General features: G+C 39.4%; 1 protein-coding gene across 1 annotated transcript in view; it reads right to left on the bottom strand.

Moving 5' to 3' along the window:
* LOC130655204 (nuclear anchorage protein 1-like) overlaps positions 1-19,136 on the bottom strand; it is a 46,208-nt gene that overhangs the window by 1,356 nt on the left and 25,716 nt on the right. The window contains exons 14-15 of the mRNA XM_057457935.1: positions 5,162-13,683; positions 56-5,062 (exon numbers count right to left, since the gene is read on the bottom strand). Of these exons, the coding sequence (XP_057313918.1) occupies positions 56-5,062; positions 5,162-13,683 (13,529 nt within the window). The remainder of the gene's footprint in view (positions 1-55; positions 5,063-5,161; positions 13,684-19,136) is intronic.

Genomic DNA, 19,136 nt, shown 5'->3' with positions numbered 1-19,136 from the left:
CATCAATATCATTTCATAACCACAGCCCACTTGAATTACTTGCAACAACACCTACCTGAACTGCCTTAATTGCTCCCAGCTCTTGCAACACATTGACCAAATCTCTCAACCTTGCTTCGGCCAATCGACGAGCGCTTTCAGAGTCTTGCAATTTCCGAGAATTTCTCTCCAGATCGTAAACTTTTTCTTTCACCTGTTCCTTCAACAGATTGTTATTTCGTTGCAAGATATCATTTACAGGAGCTGTTTGCTGGTTAACTTTTTGTAATTGCGCGTTAATGATGGCCGGTGCTAGATTCATCACAAATTCTTCGCACACTTGCTTCACGCCAGACAAGTTGGTACCCATTTCATCTCGAAGGGATTTCAAATTAGTTTTTATCCCCGTCACGCTACCCTTTAGTTTATCAATGGCAACACCACGATTCCGATACAACTGTTCTTTATAAAATTTTGTTTTTTCATGGTCCTTCACTTCTTGTTCGAGCATGGCACGAAGAGTGGCCATTCTTAAGGAAAGAGATTCCTTCTCTTGTTGTAATTCATTCATTTTTAACTCCACATTAGTCGTGAGAGTATCATAGCCACTGGCGCTTTCATCATTCTCGCGTTTAAGTTGTTGCACTTGAAACTTCAAGTACTCAATATCGCCAAGAGCTTGTTCTCCAGTGGATAACTGACCACGCATGGCAGATGTCAAGAATTCTTTCTCTCTGATTAAAGTTCCTAACTCTCGCCGTAGCTCCTGTATCGTCTTTTCCTTTGTAAACGACTCCCCTCGCAGCGTGTTGTGTTGTTGAACTAGTTCCTCCCATGCATTTTCTACTTCTTTTCTTAACCTACCTTCTAGTTCCTTTTTCTCCATTTTTAGCAACTCGACATCTTGGCGCAGAGTAGATATAGTTCTTTGATCCTTTGTATTCTGCACTTCTAAGTCAACTATAGCTGCTTGGAATTCTTCATTTCGTTTCTTCCTCTCGTTGTTTTGTTGTTGCAGGTTCTCCTTTTTTTTGTGACTCGATTCTAAGCGTTTATTTAATGTCATTATCTCTATCTGATTTGCTTCTGCAGCGTTTTGTAAAGTATCCCTTTCAGTAGTGACGATATTTAGCTTCGAAATCAATTGTTGTACGGTCGTCGTTGCCCTTTCTTTTTCCGCTTCGGAAGCTACAAGTTTTTCCTGACATTCTAGAATTGACTCATTAATCAAAGATAGATTGTGTTGAGCAAAAGCCATCTCTTCGCAATTTTGTTCAAGTTCATTCTGCAAATTAGCACGAATTTCCCCTCGCTTCTTCACAGATTCATCCAACTTCTTTCTCCACTGAAAAACGAGGCGTTCTTTTTCTTGAACAATCAATACAATATCTTCTCTCAGTGATTTGACAGTAGCCTCACGTTCGTTTTTTTCGTGCTGCATATTTTCCAAACTTTCTTCGGTTTTGAGTAGACGATCCAGCAAATCTGACTTTTCTGATTCCAGGGTTTCTGCAACGGCGTAGTTATCTTTCCGTAGCTCTTCTATTTCACGAGCAGCTTCTCGTAGTCTCGTTTGTTCGTCAAGAAGAGCTTGCTGGTAGGCTTGGATGACATGTTCGTCAAACTGTGGATTTTCAGTTTCGACTGAAAAAGTGTCTTTAGGTTTAAGCTTCTCTTTTAAACTTTCTACTTCTTCTTTACTGGTATCTAACAACAAGTTTACCTGCGTCAGTTCTGCTTCGCGCCTGAAACGATCTTTCTCTTTCAGTTCAATTTCCTCTCTTAGGGAAGCTGCGTGAAGATTGGCCTGAGCAAGTTCTTCTTTAAGCTTTTTTGTGTTCTCTTCGGACTTTTCGATATTTTGGTGCAATTGCTGCATTTTAGTGTTTAAGTCGTCAATACAATCACTACTTGATTTTAGCTCCCTTTGCGTTTGATGCAGCGTGTCTGACACGAGTTGTAATTGATTTTTATTATTTTGCTTCACATCTTCGAGTTCTTTTTTCAGATTAATCAACTCTTTCTCGTGCCTCTCTTTCAAACCATCGACTACTGTGGATTTCTCGCCAACTAAGGCATCGATTTCGTCGCGAAGGTTTCTTAATTCGTTCTCGTAACGAAGCTTTTCCTGGTTCGTAAAGGCAAGTGAATTTTTAAGTTGGTTGTTTATATCGTTTATGCTTTTAGTTAAATTTTCGGTTTCTTCTTGGCGTTCTAACACCTCATCTTTGTACTTACGAACTAACTTTTTCAGCTTGGCAGTAGTTGTTTTTGATTCCTTCAAATGTGCCTTCAATTCATCAACAGAAGTTTCTTCAGACGGAACGCTTTTTAAGTCGCTAGAGGCGGATGCTTGAACAGGTTCAACAACCACAGGTTCAACAGTAGGTTCTGCAACAGGAAGTTTCTCGTTTTGAGACTGATTTGGATCGATAAACTCTAAGCGCACATTACCTTCGATTGGCGACGTATCAAAAGATTGTTCTAAAAATGAATCTTGCGTTAATTCATTGTTCTGGCGTAACTCTTTCGGTAAAACGCTACCATCGGTGGGCGTCTCGATAAAGAAGTGAGGGCGAGGTAAACTTGTCGGCGAAGATTGTAACCTCTTTGCATCAACATTTCTGAACACATCCAGTTGATTTTTCAAAGCGAAATTCTCTTCTTGCAAAAGTTTGTATCCGTTTCTTGCTCCAGTTAAATCCTCTCTTAAATTTCCAAGTATGTCTTCGAACTTTTCACGAACGATGTCTTCGGCGCTTTCTTTTTGAACCGTGATATTAAGCAACTCATTTTGTAAGAGCTCGACTTGATTTTTCAAGCCTCGCACAACATTATCTTCGGCGATGGGGTAACACTGTGTGGACATTTCCAAGCTTTGTTTATTCTCCGTTAACTCAATCAACTTCTGACTCAACTCTTGGTTGTATTTTTCGGCTGATGTCAATTTGTTCGCAAGTTGTCGAATTTTTTCGTGCACGTTGGCGGGTAATATATCTGGCGATGAAGCGGCAAGGCCAGTTATTTCTAGGACCACATTATTGATATTTTCCAAAACATTTTCTAAAGCAAGAATCTCTGTTCTTAATTCTACAGTTTCACTTTCCAATTTGCGGATTTGTTTGTCTTTGTTGGAAACGCTTTCGTTGAGTTGGTCTACAACACTACTAATACCCTCCGAATCACCTTCTAAGACCTTTGCTTGGGTTTTTAGTGCTTCGTGTTGCGCATTTAACTCGGTGTAACTCATATTCAGTGTTTTTTTGTCCTCTTGCACACTAGACAGTTTCTTTTTTAAACTGCAAATCTCTTTTCCCATTAGATCTGTGTTGGACAACAATCTAGAATTTTCATTCATAATTTGCTCAACATAGTCAGTTTGAGCTTTGCTGTGCTCCTTCTCTTTTTTCACGTCAGATTTCAATTTCTCCACTGTGTCTGTTAGTAAGGCGACTTTGGAATTCGATTCGATTTTATCGGTTTCCAGTACCGTGATCAACTGCTCCAAACTACGATTATTTTCAGTGCTTTCTCTACACTTGTGATGTGTTTCAGCCAATTCGTTACGAGCTGATTTTAAGGTCTCCCTCATACTGTCGATGATATTGTTCTTCTCGCCAAATACATTTTCAAATTCATTTCGCAGGCTCTTTAACTGTTTGCCTTTGTTCACAATAACTTGTTCAACTTCCGAAGCTTTGCTCTGCAAGAGCTTCTTGTTAGATGCTTGCAAAACCTGGAGTTCGTCCTGCAATGCCCGAACAGTGGCGTCCATATCCTTAAGAGTTTGGGTTAAAGTGTCTGCTTTCTCTTGGAACTTAAAACACTTCTGCTGGCTTTCGTTGAACTGGGAATACAAGTCTTTGATTTTATCATCTTTAGCGCTTAGCAACGAGATGAAGTCCTTCTGCAAACTTTCCAATTGTTCAGTTTTATTCTTCTCAGCATTAAACGCAGCCTGCTTCACATTTTCTTCTCTCTCAAGACGGGTGTTTTGCAAATGCTGTTCTAGCTGCTGAATTTTATTATTTAATTGCTTTTCCTTCTCAGCAAAGTTTTCCTCCAAAGCTTGTCTTTCGCTTTCAACTGCAGCTGCAAGAACCTGCTCGTGACTCCTAACACGTTGCTGAAGTTGGTCCAACAAAATGTCTTTCTCGTTGGTAGCATCTTCAAATGTTTTGCGCAAATTTTGGCAATACTCAGCTTTAGATATAAGCACTTCTTCAATTTTACCATCAGACTCTAACTTTAATTGGTTCTTTTCGGCAGAAACAAGATCGAATTCTAGCTTTATACTCTCGTAATTTTGAACTAAGTCGTTATAATCTTCCTGGAGCTTTTGTCTTTCTTTAGACAAACTTTTCACGCTTTCATCCGATTCACTTAAGCGTTGCTCCAAGTTTTGGTAATACTTCTCCTTCGATAAAATCTTCGCAGCTTTCTCCAACCTTTCTTGCAGATCACCGATAACAGTATTTTTCTCCTGAAGTAGATTGTTTTTTCTGTTCAGGGCGAGTAAAACAGCGTCCAGCTCTTCTTTTTGCAAGTTTAGTTTTTTTTCAAGTTCTAATCGATGGATTTCAAACGCAGTTTCATACTCCACGCGACCCTTCAACGCTAACTCGACGTCACCTCGCAGTCCTGAACTGATATCCTCAAAATGATGGCGTATCGCACCTCCTATGTTAGTCTTTTCACTGATAACGCGATCAAGCTCTGCTTTCAGCCAATCACGTTGTCGCGTCAGATCGTCCACCTGCTTTGACATTTTCGCGAAGTCAGCATCTTGCTTAATAGCAATGGATTCGACTAATTTAACGTTATCTTGTGTTTCCTTAAAGTTAGATAGTTGCTGGTCGCGTAATTCGTTTAACTTGCTTCGCAATGTGTTAATCACGTTATCCTTCTGAGTGACGACTTCATCAAAGATATCGCGAAGTTCTAAGAAAGCTCTATTCTTCTCCGAGATCGCATCCTGAATATCGGATTCACTTCCCAGTCTCAACTCATCAGACGGAGATGTTAAAACGTCGATCTGCTTTTGAAGGTTTTTGTTTTCCGTTTCCAGGCGATTTAGTTCTCCCTAGGATAGAAAAACAAATATTTAGGAACTGCACAGAGCAAAAACTCATTAAGCAAGCCGAATCTATCAAAACACACTTAAAAATATTTTTTATCATACCTGATTTATTGTATTGTCCGTTTGAAGTTGATCTTTTTCGTGTTCAAGTCGGTCAACCAAGGACTGTGCTTTGCGTAACTCACTGTTCGTTTTGTGCAGTTCGACTTGCAAAATCGAAACATCTTCGCTCTTCATGTCGACTTCGTTTTCTTTTTCACGCAACTTACTCTGAGTCGACAGCAAATTTTTCTTCAAGGCTGCAGTCGAATCTTGCGACTCTGTTTTTTGGTAATTTAGCAGATCATCAGCTTCATATTTCATCTGTTCTTTCAGGTCTTCAATTTCATCCATAAGTTCCTGATTCTCCTCGACTAGGTCATCACACTCAGCTTTCTTTTGCGCAAGTACGTCACTCACTTCTTTTAGCTTGGCGTCCTTTACGTTGCACAACTCCACTGTCTGCTGCAACTTGGCTTCAACTTCCTTTCCACGCATCGTTTCAGAAGGTACTTCACTTTCTTTTAAGTCTTGAATGTGCGTTTTCAACGCGCCTAATCTCTCAGTCAACGCAATATTCGTTTCAGATGGCAAACCAAGCATGCTCTCCAATCCTCCCAACTGTCTGGACACACTAGCAGCTTCTAAATCCCAATCATTCATTTTCCTTTCAAGCTCTTTAATTTTAGTTAGAGAGTCAGTCTTAAATGTACCCAACTGTTCGACCAATGATTCATCTGAGTTGGATAAACCAAAGAGGATCTCAACAGCTTCAAATTGAGAATTCAACTTGTCTAACTTTATAATTCTCGTATTTGTCTCGTTCATTGCTTTGTGTAGTTTTTCTTCTAATGCTTTTATTGCTTCTTCGCGTTCGCCTAATTCCTTTTGTTTTTCCGCAATAACGGACTGACGTTCAGATCTCAATTTGGCAATTTCATGATTCAATTCGTTCAATTGTTCTTTTAGCTTTTCAACAGCCCCGTCTTTTATCTTTAAAGCTTCTTCTAGAGTCTGCTTAATTTCCTCAAACTCAGTTGAATCTCCCTGTCCTTTTGCTACATCTCTCTGTAAGGCGCGTATTTGGTCTTCCTTTTCCGATGTTTCCCATTCATACTTCTCGATAAGTTCTTCTTTAATTTCCAGATCTGCAGTTAGCTTATCTTTTTCCTCTTTTAGTTCTGAGTAGCTCTTCTTCAACTCTTCTAAACCAATAATCAGTTCTTCTACAAAAACAGCCTTTTTTTCGAAAGAGGCCTTTAATTCCTTTGCTTCGCCTTCTTTCGAGACCACTTTATTTTCGACTGCTTTTAGAGTTTTTTGAAGATCAGTATTACTTTGACTGAGTTGCTCGTTCTCTTTTTCTTGTTGCTGCAATTTCTGCGACACCTCGTTAAATATGACGTCCTTCTCAAGCGACAGTCGATCGACTTCAGATTGTAGATTCTCTTTCAACTGGTCTCTTCCCTGGATAGTTTGTTTCAATTTAAGCTTCAATTTAGCGACCACAGTGTCTTTCTGTTCTATGGCCACTTGTACTTTCTGCAGTTCTTTTTTCGCATTTGTAAGCTCAGCATTTACGGCATCAACCTCACCACTCGCTTCAGATTGTACTTTTAATTCGTCTCGCTCACTCAATGTCTTCTTTACTTTTAACTTTAACTTAGCTATGACCATGTCTTTGTGATCCTTGACTTCGTTTAGTTGTGCTACCTCTTCCCTTAGGGTAGATATCTCTGCATTTAAAGCTTCAATATTGACGGAGATTGGCAGAGCAGCCTCGACGGGTTGCTCAGATTCAGGAAGAATGTTCTCATCTTCCCACCCAGATGCATCACCCCAGCCACTCGACTCCTGCCCTTCGGATGTTTGCTCGGACATCGGTGTTTTATATGAAAAGTCAGCAGTCATGTTTTGAACAAAAGGTTCGATTTCAAATGGCTCCTTGAAATCGGCACGGGGAGTAATTTTAACTGGGCTCGATGTTTCCGATCCTTTCGCTTCGTCTTCGAGCATCTCTTTTACTTTTTGTATCTGCAGTACGCTCTCTTCATACAAAGCTTCTTTCTCACACAGACTGTCTTGCAGTTGATTAATAGACTGCTCGTATTCATTTTGCATTTCGCTTAACTTCTTCTCAAGTTCTTCGTTTTCTTCTTCTTTTCCTTGTAACATGAGCCGGATGCCGTGTAACTCCTCTATAGTTCTAGTAGATTCATTAAACGAGTCTTCAAATCGGAACTTATCAGCATCGAATTTCTCCTGCAGTTCTTTTAGTTCCTCCTCAAGACGACTCACTTTATCCTTGGATTTCTCTATCACGATATTCTTCTCTTTCACAGTAGCTTGTAAGCCTTTTGTGCTTTCCTTTAACTGCACGACCTGTTGTTCTTTGGCACGCAACTCGTTCGTTAACTCGTCAATGCGCTTTTCTGTTGCACTAGCGTCTTCTAGTTCTTTCTGCTCAGCATTTAAAGCCTCTTGCATCTTCTCATACCTGCCATGTTCTCTCTCAATAATCGAACGCAGATTTTCTAGCTCCACTTCATTCGTTTGTAGTACTCCTTGAATCTCCTCCACCTCATTATTTTTCAACATCAACCCCCTCTTTACCTCCTCCAGTTGGTTTTCACGAGTTTTTAAAGTGTCTCTGAGTTGGTTCAGGTCCCCATTTTGATTGGAGCATATTTCATTTAGTTCATCCAATTTTGCACGAGTATGCTCAACTTCGTCTTTGCCATGTACCAAAGTGGATATTTGAGTTTCAAGCATACCACACTGTTCGTAAAGAGTTTTAATTTCATTCTCTTTGTCAAATAATTTCCGTTCAAGGTTCAACATTTGGTTGTTAAGATCATCTTTCGTTTTCAGTTCCTTGCTCAGGACTTCCTTTAAGTTGAGTACTTCTTCTGAGACTATAGATAACCTTTCTAGTTTAGGACCTAAATTATCCAATTGCGATTGGAGCCATTGCGCTTCGTCTCTAGCCGCCTTTAGAGAGTTCTCCTTTTCCTCCAGTTGTACTTTAAAGGCTTCAGCCTGAGCGCTGAATTCTTCGCGAGCAGTTTTCTCTTGTTCAATCAGATAAGTCAATTCATTCTCCTTCAATATTGCGTTTTCTTTTAGATGAGATATTTCTCCATCCTTAGCTTCTAACTGGTGCTTTAATATCTGATTTTCTCCCGATAGAGAATCGGCGTTGTCTGCTTTGTTTATAAGTGGAGCCATAGATTCTTTTAACCAAACGGACTCGTCTTTAAGAGCCTCGATTAGCTCTTCTTTCTCCCTTAGCTGTTTTAAACTTTCTTCTGTGACGTCTAGAAGATTTTGTTCTTGATCAGAAATCCTTTGTTCTAATAACTTGATAGCGTCCTCTTTTACGGAAAAGTTCACGGAGGCATCCAAGGCTTCACTCAGGGATGCGTTAAGTTGATCCTTTTCAGTGATTGTTTGCTTAAGTTTCACCTTTAACTTTTTTATAACGAGATCCTTGTGTTGCTTCAACTCTTCAAACTGCGTGTTGAGTTCGACACTTTTTTGCTGTGCGCCTTGCAAGGTTTGGAACTCGCCTTTTAGATATTCTAATTCCTTCGTGTACTGTTCTTTCAGCAACCTTTCGCAATCTCGTTCGGCCTCTGCTTGTTTTTGATTTGCAAGAGCAGTCTTCAGTTCTTCATCAATTTCTTTCTTCACTTTCTCACTCAACAATTCTTCGTGATCTCTCGAAGCATCGCCATCTTTCTGTCTCTTGCTTCTCGCAATATTTAATTCGTCCCTGATAACATGAAGTTCTTTTGATATACTATTCTTCGATATTTTTTCGTTTTCCAGAGCAGCTACCGCACTTTGTAGTTGCAGGGTAATAGCGTTTAATTCTTCTTCTACAGTATTAACCCTTCTATCAGCTTCTTCGTGTAAAACTTTCTCTTGATCCTTAAACGCTTGGAGCTGATCCTCTTCGACATTCTGAAGAAATTGAGATTTCTCTTCTTCCAAACTCTCACGAAGCTCTGCGCGTTCCTTCTCAAATTTTCTTTCCAAAAGTTTGAGATTTTCTTCGATGGCTTTATCTTTTACGTTCTCGTATTCTTCCCTAGCCAATTTTAAAACTGCAATCTCCCTTTCTTTTTCCTCTTCAAGTTCAGCCCGCAAATCAGTAAGTTTCTGTGCCATCGTTTCGGGATCGATCATTTTACCTTCCGCCTTTTGCAGCTCACCCTTCAGTGTTTCAATTTGTTCCTCGTATTTTACTTTGGCATTGATTAGATTCTTCATGTCTTTTGTTAGCATTTCGTATTCAGTCACCTTGGTCTTATAAGAAGCTTGCAGTTTGGCATACTGATCTTGCAAATCTTGATTCGCTTTCCCCAACATCTCGACAACATCACTGTCGGATTTTGATTTCTGTTGTTGAGCTTCTTTTAATTGTTGAATGCTCGTTATCAACGCATCTACATCTTGTATCTCGTCATTCTCCTCAGCGACAAGCCTGATTAAGTTAGTTAACTGGTCGTTACGGGCTTGCATTTCCTGCTGGGCAATGTTTGCAACAACCAACTGTTCCTGCAAACTTTTGTTTTGCTTTTTCAACAACTCCTGATCTTTTGTCAACTGTTTTCCAAGGTCTTGTGATATCTGCAATCCTCTAGCAAGTTCAACTTCTGCCTTTTTAAGCAACGCTATTCTTCTCTTTGCTTTACAGAGGGTTTCATTTTGTTTTACAATCTTATTGCTCAATGTCTCGACCTCCTCCTCTTTTTGCTTAACAGTAGGGTCTTGTTCTTCGCCACTGAATACGCAACAAACCTTCTTAGCGATTGGTGTTTGTAGATCCTGTTCATTCTCCAGCACAGGAAACAACTCTAAGGGGCGCTCCTGTGTCGCCACTGGAGCCTCTTCCTGGACGGGCGTACGGAAGGGGTCATCAATGCGACTTACATCTGGTATTGCATACACTGTAGATTCCTCACTGCAGTCAATGAAAGGTTCATTAACTGGAGTTCTTGGTACTGCATCCTCAGGAGATACTAAAGGAATATCAATCGAACTTTGACGAGAGTGGTAGTACTCAGCAGTCGGGACAGTCGGGTCCCACTCTAAGTCTTGCAGAGTGGCAGTTGTAGACGCTTCTGAAGGGGCACTAGCCGCCAATGAAACTTCTAAAGGTACTGCTACCGATTCATCGACAAGTTTTAGGGGCAACTGCGATGAGCTAATTCGATTAGCTTTTAGCAATTCTTTTTCTAACCGCTTAATTTCTTCATCCTTTTCGTCACAGGTATTTTTTACTGTTGCTATCTCGGCCAGAATCTCGTTGTTTTGCGTCTGCACGTCTTCGTAGCCGTTTTTTAACGCGTCATACGCATTCCTAACATTCTCAAGTGATTCTTTTTCATCCGAAATTTGTTTCTCTAGAGACACTGTGGCTTGGTTTAGCTTCTCGATCTTGTAATCCTTCTCAGTTATCACCGTTTTCATGGCTTGTGATTTCTTCACGATGCGAGCTGTTTTCTCTTTCAGCTTATGAAGCTGCTCGACCTTTTCGTCCAGGCTACCTTGCAATGTTTTGATTTCTTCATCTTTAGATATTATACTTTTATCCAACATATCGCACTTCTCCATCAATTCATCATGCGATTCTTGCAACACCAGTAACTTCTCGTCCTTCGAAGCAAGTACTTCTATGACCTGTCGCAGTTCTTCACTCTTGGACTGCATCGTTTTCTCAAATTCTTCTCTCAACTCTTCTCCAGAAGAAAACTTTCGCAGCTGTGCATTTAACCGAGCGATCTCTTCACAATACTGGTGTTCTTTTTCTTGACCCGCACTTAGCAGCGATAGGTTGTTTTCGACCGAAGCATGTAAGTTTTGTAGCTCATCCTCTTTCTGTTCTAATTGCGACAACACTTGCTCGTTTTTAGCGAACTCTTCGTGCAATTGTTCTCGCAGTCTGGTCACTTCGCTTTCTTTATCGACCAATGTTAAACTAAAGTGTTCTTCCTTTTCTAACAGCAACTGATTGATACGTTTAAGTTCTTCCTTTTCCTCATTTACCTTAGCTCGAAGTGCTTCCACATCATCGTCGCGAGATGCTTGGTCTGATTGCAGCTGCTGAAGGTTGTTTAGAGCGTTTTGCAACATTTCTTTTATAGCCACTAACTCTTCCTCCTTGTCTTGCATCTTAACAGATAGCTGGCCAATTTCCTGCTCAAGATATGCAATACGCTTCACTTTACTTCTCAATTCCTGCTTCACTAACTCGTCCGTTTTTTCAAACTGGTCAAGCTTCCGGTTCAATTCATATTCAGTTTCTTGTGCGGTTGCTAACAGGGAACTTAGTTCCTGTACTTGCGGCTTATATTCTTCTAATTTTGTTTGGAACGCTTCGTTTTGCTGTTTTAGAAGTTCATTCTCGTTTGCAGCACTGTCGGATGACATTTGTGCAACTTCGAACTGTTTTGCTTTTTCTTCAAACTCAACAGTCTGTTCAGTGAGCCGTTTTTGAATCTCGAGATCTTTCTCCTCCAACTCCTTGATCCTTTTTTTGGCGCTTTTTAATTCCTTGTTGACTTCTTTGAACTTCTTGGTTGCCTTAGCTTTCAACTCCAAGATCTCTTTCGATTTGTCTTCAACCTGCTTCTGCAAATTATCCGACACTTCGTGTTTGTCGCTCTCGTTTTGTTCGCGAGACAACTTTAGATTGGAAAGAGACTCACTGAGCTCTTTCTCTTTCAATTCCAACGCTTCGTTTAAACTTGAAATCTTGTTATCTTTGTCGCTCAACTGTTGCGAAACGTTTTCCTTTTCCACGTGTAACGCTTCTAACTTTTGTTGAGTGTTAACTAAGGAAACTTGCGCCTCTTCCAGGGCTTTTTGGAGCGTACCTACTTCTGATGTTAAAACATTTAGTTGAGTTTTTAAAGTTTGGCTTTTAATTTCTTCTTCGTCAAAGATTTGTAATTGTTCACGCAAGGAACGGATAGTGTTGTCTTTAAATTGTAAGGCCTCGTTAAGACCAAGTATTGCTTGTTCTTTTTCGTGGCTTACATTAACATATCTTTGTTGCTCTTGGATTAGCTCTTCTTCCTTTTCCACCAAGACTTTCTGCAAGTGCTGTTGTATTTGGTAAGCCTCTTGTAAACTCGTTTTCGTGTTTTCCATCTCTTTCTGCACAGCTTTTAGTGCGACATCTTTCTGTTGCAAAGCTGCATCTTTTTCTTCGGAACTTGACTTTACCAACTCTAAATTAGCTTCGGCTTGTTTTAACGATTGAAGCTCGGCGTATAATGTTTTCACTGTTTTTTCCATTTCGTTTTTTTCGTTTTCCAATTCTTTATTCACCTGTTTCAATTGTTGCATCGCGCTCTCGATTTCCAAAACGTTCGAGTGTGCTAGCTGCGATGCATTCTTGCTCGCCTGCATTTGCAGTTGTCCTTCATTTACGGTTTTCATCAGCTTTTCAATGTCACCGTTTTTCTTCTGAAGCTCGGCTTTTATACTCTCCACCTCTTCGGCAGTTTGCTGCATCTTTTCGTACATAACCTCCGCGGCTTTGTCTTTAAACTGCAAATTCTCTTTAAGCATTTTTATTTCCTCGTCCCGCTCTGCAATCATGTTTTTTTTATCCTCGACGTCCTTGCTTAGCGACAATTCTTTTTCTTGCAAGATCTTTTGAAGGGTTGCTTCGGCTTCTGATGCAGAATCGAATTGCTTCTGCAAATCGTTGTAGATCTCCTCAGCCTCTCGCAAGTCACTTTGATATGTGATCTCCGTGTTACTTAATTCTTCCTTTAAGCGCAAAATGACGTTCGCTTGTTCTTCGACAGACTCCTTCAGTTTTTGCAATTGCCCGTCCTTATGCGAGACAATAGAATCCAACTGGCTTTCACGGCCATTTATATTGGTGATGTTTTGCTGGAGCTCTTCGATTTGATCGAGCAACATTTTCACTGTCTCTTCTTTGGAGCGTAGGTTTGAATGCACTACTTTAATCTCCTCTTCTTTGTCTAAAAGTCTAGCATTCGCCGTTTCGTCACATTTTCTCAACCTTGTCACTTCTTGTTGCGCCTCTTCAAACTGTTCAAGCAATGAAACCACTGCATCTTCTTTCGATCTCAGGTTGGCATTGACAATCGTGACTTCTTCTTCTTTTTCCTTGATCGAATTTTTGAGCAAATCACCCTCCTGTTTAACCTTTACAAGTTCTTCTTGAGCTACTTGTAATTGTTGCAAGAGGGACAATACTGTTTCTTCTTTCGACTGAAGGTTGGTGCTAATATTATTGATTTTTTCGTCGTTTTCTTTTAAGGAAATACTGAAATGTTCTTTGAGCATTCTCATTTCTTCCTCCTTCAACTCCAGAGCTCTGTGAAGATCTACGTTCGTCTGATTTAATTCGTCTTGTTTTAAAGCTTGATTCGAAGTTACGTCAACGTAGTTCAAGTGTTGCTCGTTTAGAATGACCGCCTCGTCTTCCAGTTGTTTGATCTGGTTCTGCAAAGTACTCAGTTGGCCTTCCAAGTCCGCTTTCAGTTTGTATTCGTCATCCAGTAAAGTTTGAAGGCGTTCACACTCCGATTGTTTTTCTGTAGAAAAAATGAAACTTAATTAAAAATTAAAAGATTAAATAAACATTGCCAGCACATGTAATGCCCCAATTCCACAAATTTGGTAATTTAAACGACAACTTCACACAAACATGAAGCATGGTCTCAAAAGAAAACTACTTCTCAAAAAACATGATAGAAAAATTATATGGATATGAAGCCTGGAGAATTCTTTCTGCTTTAAAACTAATGGAACCGATATATAACACTAAAGAACACCGATATGAAAGGCCACGCCAATCGCCTGGTGGACAAAAAATATACAATGTAGTGAAACAGTGAAATCTTGCTAAAGAAATAGTGCGTTAAGTGCAGTACATTGTGCTTCGGTCCGTTGGTGCAGTAAAAAAAAAAAAAAAAATAGACGATTAACTGACTCAACAGAAGTGTGCGGAATATTTATCTCCAGGTTAACAAAAAAATACGGATTATATTAAAAGCATTGCCATTGAAGTGGACTCAGCAATGGCATCGCTTTTTTTGCTTCCCTTCAACATTATGCTACGCATGGTTGATTTTAATTGTATGCCATAAAGTAGATGTGTTTAAAACTTTTTTGAACAGTAGCAAAAAAAATCTTTTTTAATAAAACTTCAGAAAATCAATCAAGCGTCACTGGTGCAATTACAAGATATCACTGTTATTATTTATCAATATTTTACTTTTTTTATCTATAATTAATATTTATTAATTATATTTTCTACATACGTTTATATTATCATTACACATACATGAACTTAAAAAATGTGACATGGCATGGAAATCTATTAAAAAAACCAACATCATCAAGGACGTTTACGCGTGTGCAAATACTAATAATTCGATGAACAACCAGGGCTTTTTTTAAACATGCATTTCTTATATATTTTATGTTTTTAAATTACGGACTTATATTATATTAAATCATATAAAGTTATATTTATTTCAGTTAAAATACGAATTGGGCGACTGTAAGATTGAATTAACCTGTGACCAATATACTGGAGATAAATAAGCCAACACACTTACCGTTAAACATTTGCTGCAACTCTGTCAGCTGTTGCTCCAAGGCTGCGCTGTTTAACGAAACTTCCTGGAAACAATGTTGCAGGGCATCGATATTTTGACTGTACATGAGTCGATGTTGGGCCAGCTCCTCTGCAAGGCGATCGTGTTCTTCCGTCTTCACCTTCAGCTTCTTAGTGATCAATATTCGCTCTTCTTCCTCTTTCTTTTTCTCTATGATCAGCTTCTGCACTTCTGACTGCAATAATTGCTGTTGACCTGTGTAATGTGCTTCTTGCTGTTCAAAGCGATCCTGCAAAATGTTTATTTTGCTTTCCTTTACGCCTAGTTTTTGATCACTTTCTGTGGAACATTTTTGCAGTGCCTCTTTCAATGCTATTATTTCATTATGCGAGTGTAGGAGTTGGGCTGCTAGGTCGTTCTCTCTCCACGCCGCACTTTCTTGTAGTTGATACAATTCGCTGTGAAAACCATCGCGTTGGTACGTGAGGTTCGCGACCATTGCTTTGGCTTCTTCGGCTTCCTCAGCAAACTTTATCACAAGCTGTTCGTATTCTTTAATTCGTATCTCAGAATCTACTATAAACCCTTCCAATTCTTTCTTTTCCTTCATCAGAACTTGGACCTGTTGAGCGGACTTCACTCTTTCTTGATTCAGCCTGTAGCTTTTTTCTTCACTCTGTTTTTCTCTTTGTTCCAGACTGTCAATCCTGTTCTGTAACTCCTGCGCATTTTGATCTGCTGACACTTTAATTTGTTTCTTCTCTTTTGGACAGGCAGTGTAACTCTCATACGCAATTGTTTCTTGAACCAATTTTTCACATGGGGTTAAAGTGAAAACGCTTTCGTGATTTGAGAGAGCGCTAAACGTCTCCAAAGACGTTTCTTTGGTTAGTTTTTCTGGAATATCATCCGCTTTGTTTAATTCTTCCATCACATTCAAAGGCCGGTGTCGTTCCTCGCCAACTTGATACATCGCCTTATTTTCGAGTTGTGTTTTATTTTTCGCCAACTCGACATTTTTATCTTCCAGTTCCGCATTTAAATTACTAATGACGTCATTGAGCGCATTGATTTCATCTTCAGCATCTTTGAGCATGGCGTCATTGATAGCTATCATTTTCTTTCTACTTTTTATGTCAACATCTTGTTGAACTATCTGCTCCAGCATGTCCTCAATATACTGCCTTAACACATTCGTGTCAACACCACTGTCCGTCGTTCGTGGTATGCTTTCTAGCTCCTCCTGAAGTTTAAGACGTTTCTCCTGCAGTGCAGCACTTTTAGAAACCTCGGATTCTTTTACCATTTCCAACTCCTGCGTAAGTTGTTCAATTTTGTTGTGCAATTCTTCAGCTTCTTCGCTTAAATTGTTAACAGCTTCGTCTTTTTGCCTACATAACTCTTCATATTTCTTCTGCAGATCAAACACATTACTTTGCAGTAGCTCTTTGCCTAACTTTAACTCAGTAATCTCCTCATCTTTGTACCGAATTTGAAAATGTAAATCATCAAGTAACTGTTGGGTTTCCAGATTCTTTAAATGAAAAGTATCTTTTCTTACTTTCACCTCCATGTTAGCATCTGCCAACTTACCTTCATTGCGGATCAGCTCTGCTTTAGTGTGTTCCAATTCATCTTTTATTTCTCTCGATGACTGTCGCATTTCACTTCTCAATTCCTCCTCAAGTGCGAAATACCTTTCGTCTTTGTCGGCAAGTTGCTTTTTTAAATTATTGGTCTCGTCCTCCATTGACGCTATTAGTTTTTTACGCAGCATCAAATCGTTCATCGCAACCTCCAAATCATCTTTAAGCTTCCGAATTTCATCGCTGGACTGCACCAGACTATCACTTAACGATGTGTTCACCTCGTGCTCGAAACGTTGAACTATTTTAACCTCGGAATTAATTAAATCCAACTCATCCATTTTGTGTTGAAGTTCAGTTTTGACGTCATTAATCTCATGCAACAAGGCTTCCTTTTCTTCCACATCCTGCAATTTGTGACGTTCCATATCATCAATATGGCGCTTCAATGAAGATATCTCTATATTTTTCTCATCTAAGTCGCCATGCAATTGCTTTAGTGCAAGCATTTTCTGTTGTAATTTTTCCCTTTCTTCAGACAACGAAATATTATGCTCTTCTAATTTATTCATAATGTTTTTCCAGTCTTCATCCTTCTTTTTGTTTCCATCAACAATTACTTCGAGTTTACTTTGCAAGTCAGCAAGAGACTCGTCCGTTTTGGCCTTTTCCTGTAAAATTTTATTTATTTTTGCGCTGTACATAACCTGTTGTTCTTTTAGTTCACGCTCTTTGATCTTTAAGCGCTCCTCAAGAACAAGGGCTCTTCCTTCAAAGTCAGCCTTGCTAGTATCCGTCTCGAGCATTTCGTTATGCTTTGCAGAAAGCAAATCTAGCTCTTGCGTTAATGCTGCAAAGCTGATCTCATATTTCGCTTCCGCTTCCAATGAAAGGGAATCTTTCATTTTCAACCTATCGTTAAGCACTTCGATTTCTCTCTCTAACTTGTCCACCTTATCTTCCAAAATATTTTTATCGTCTTGCATGGCGTGAATGTCTAATATGCGATGCTCCACATCTTCGTTTAATTGAGCAATCACTTTCTTCCTTGTGAGTAATTCCACCTTTAACGCCTCAACGTCATCCGCGGACATGTCACCACTCCTCATCAAGCCAGAAACCATTTTCGATTGCAAACTATTTATAGTTTCGTCCTTCACAATTAACGCTTCCCTTAACTCATTTATATCGGCTCGCAAGTTCGTTTCGATGTCTCGGAATTCGCGTTCACGCTGTGAAATGAAGGTATCACTAGCTTGCAAACGGTCACCAAGAGCAGACACTTGAGATTCTAGCTCAGAAAGTTGTTGTACAGATAGTTCGCTAACAATTAGCAATTCGTCCTCGCATGAGCGTAACTTTGTTTTCAATACCTCAATCTCGGAATCTCTGTCTCGAGGCGTATCCCTCACCAATTCAGAATTACGATCTTCAGTAACAACTTTTCCAAGGACCGTTTCATTAGCAGAATCAACAACATCAGCCTTAGCACCAACTCCGGGCGAAATGAAAAGTGTTTTATCATTTAAAGTAAAGCGCTTTTCGCCTGAGGTAAAAAGTTGTTGGTTTTTCTCGTGTTGCAAGTTTAAATCAGACAACGCTTCCTCTTTTTCAGGCATTTTCTTTTCTAACAATTCATCTAATATTTCTTCAGATTCCTTCTTAGAGCTTTCTACGTCAGCAACGGATGTATTCACATCGTTAATCTTATCTTCAATCAGGCGAGATGACTCGTGTAGATTCACTTCAAGTTTTTTGATTTCGTCATCCTTTTCATTACAATTCATGTTTAGTGCAGTTATTTCTAACTCGTTTTCCTTGCTCTTAACCTGGTATTGCTCACATTCAAGCAATAATCCCTCGTAACGACTCTCTTGTTTCTTTAATAGCTCATTGACTTCTTTAAGCTGATCAGTCAACTCGTCAACTTGCTGCTTACTTTGTAGCAGCTCAACTTGTCGTTCCTCGAGGTTTTGACTGATTTCTAATGCTTCTCTATCCCGTACCGCAAGACTTTCGTTCAAACTACCAACTTCTTCACGCGCTGCGATTAAATTTTCTGTTGCAACTTCTAGATCCTTCGTTGTCTTCTCATACTGTTTTTTCATAGATTTAATTTCCGCTTGAAGACTTTCCTCTTTCTCATTCATCGTTGTGATTTTTTTCTTAAAGCTTTTGCCGACTTTTTTCTTAAATTCTTTCAGAGTTTTCTTTTGCTCCTGATTCTCCTTTTCCAGGCTCTCTACTTGTGTGATATTGCTGCATAATTCTTTATCCTTGCTTTTGACATATTCATGGTGTTCCTTGTTTTGGATATCCAACTTCTCTTTAAAGATCCCGTTCTCCTTATTTAAGTCAGCCAACTTCAATTTTACGATTTCCAACTGATTATTCAATGTATCTATCCTTTCGTTATCCAGAGACTCTTGCTCTCTCTTATCTGTCAAAAGTTGTTGGTTTTTCTCGTGTTGCAAGTTTAAATCAGACAACACTTCCTCTTTTTCAGCCATTTTCTTTTCTAACAAAGCGATCTTGGTCTTAAATTCATCTATTATTTCTTCAGATTCCTTCTTAGAGCTTTCTACGTCAGCAACGGATGTATTCACTTCGTTAATCTTATCTTCAATCAGGCGAGATGACTCGTGTAGATTCACTTCAAGTTTTTTGATTTCGTCATCCTTTTCATTGCAATTCATGTTTAGTGCAGTTATTTCTAACTCGTTTTCCTTGCTCTTAACCTGGTATTGCTCACATTCAAGCAATAATGCCTCGTAACGACTCTCTTGTTTCTTTAATAGCTCATTGACTTCTTTAAGCTGATCAGTCAACTCGTCAACT

The sequence above is a fragment of the Hydractinia symbiolongicarpus genome, chromosome 8, assembly GCF_029227915.1.
Source record: "Hydractinia symbiolongicarpus strain clone_291-10 chromosome 8, HSymV2.1, whole genome shotgun sequence".
NCBI classification, from domain to species: domain Eukaryota; kingdom Metazoa; phylum Cnidaria; class Hydrozoa; order Anthoathecata; family Hydractiniidae; genus Hydractinia; species Hydractinia symbiolongicarpus.
The sequence above is the reverse complement of the archived record's forward strand: the minus strand, read 5'-3'. Positions and strand labels throughout refer to the sequence as shown.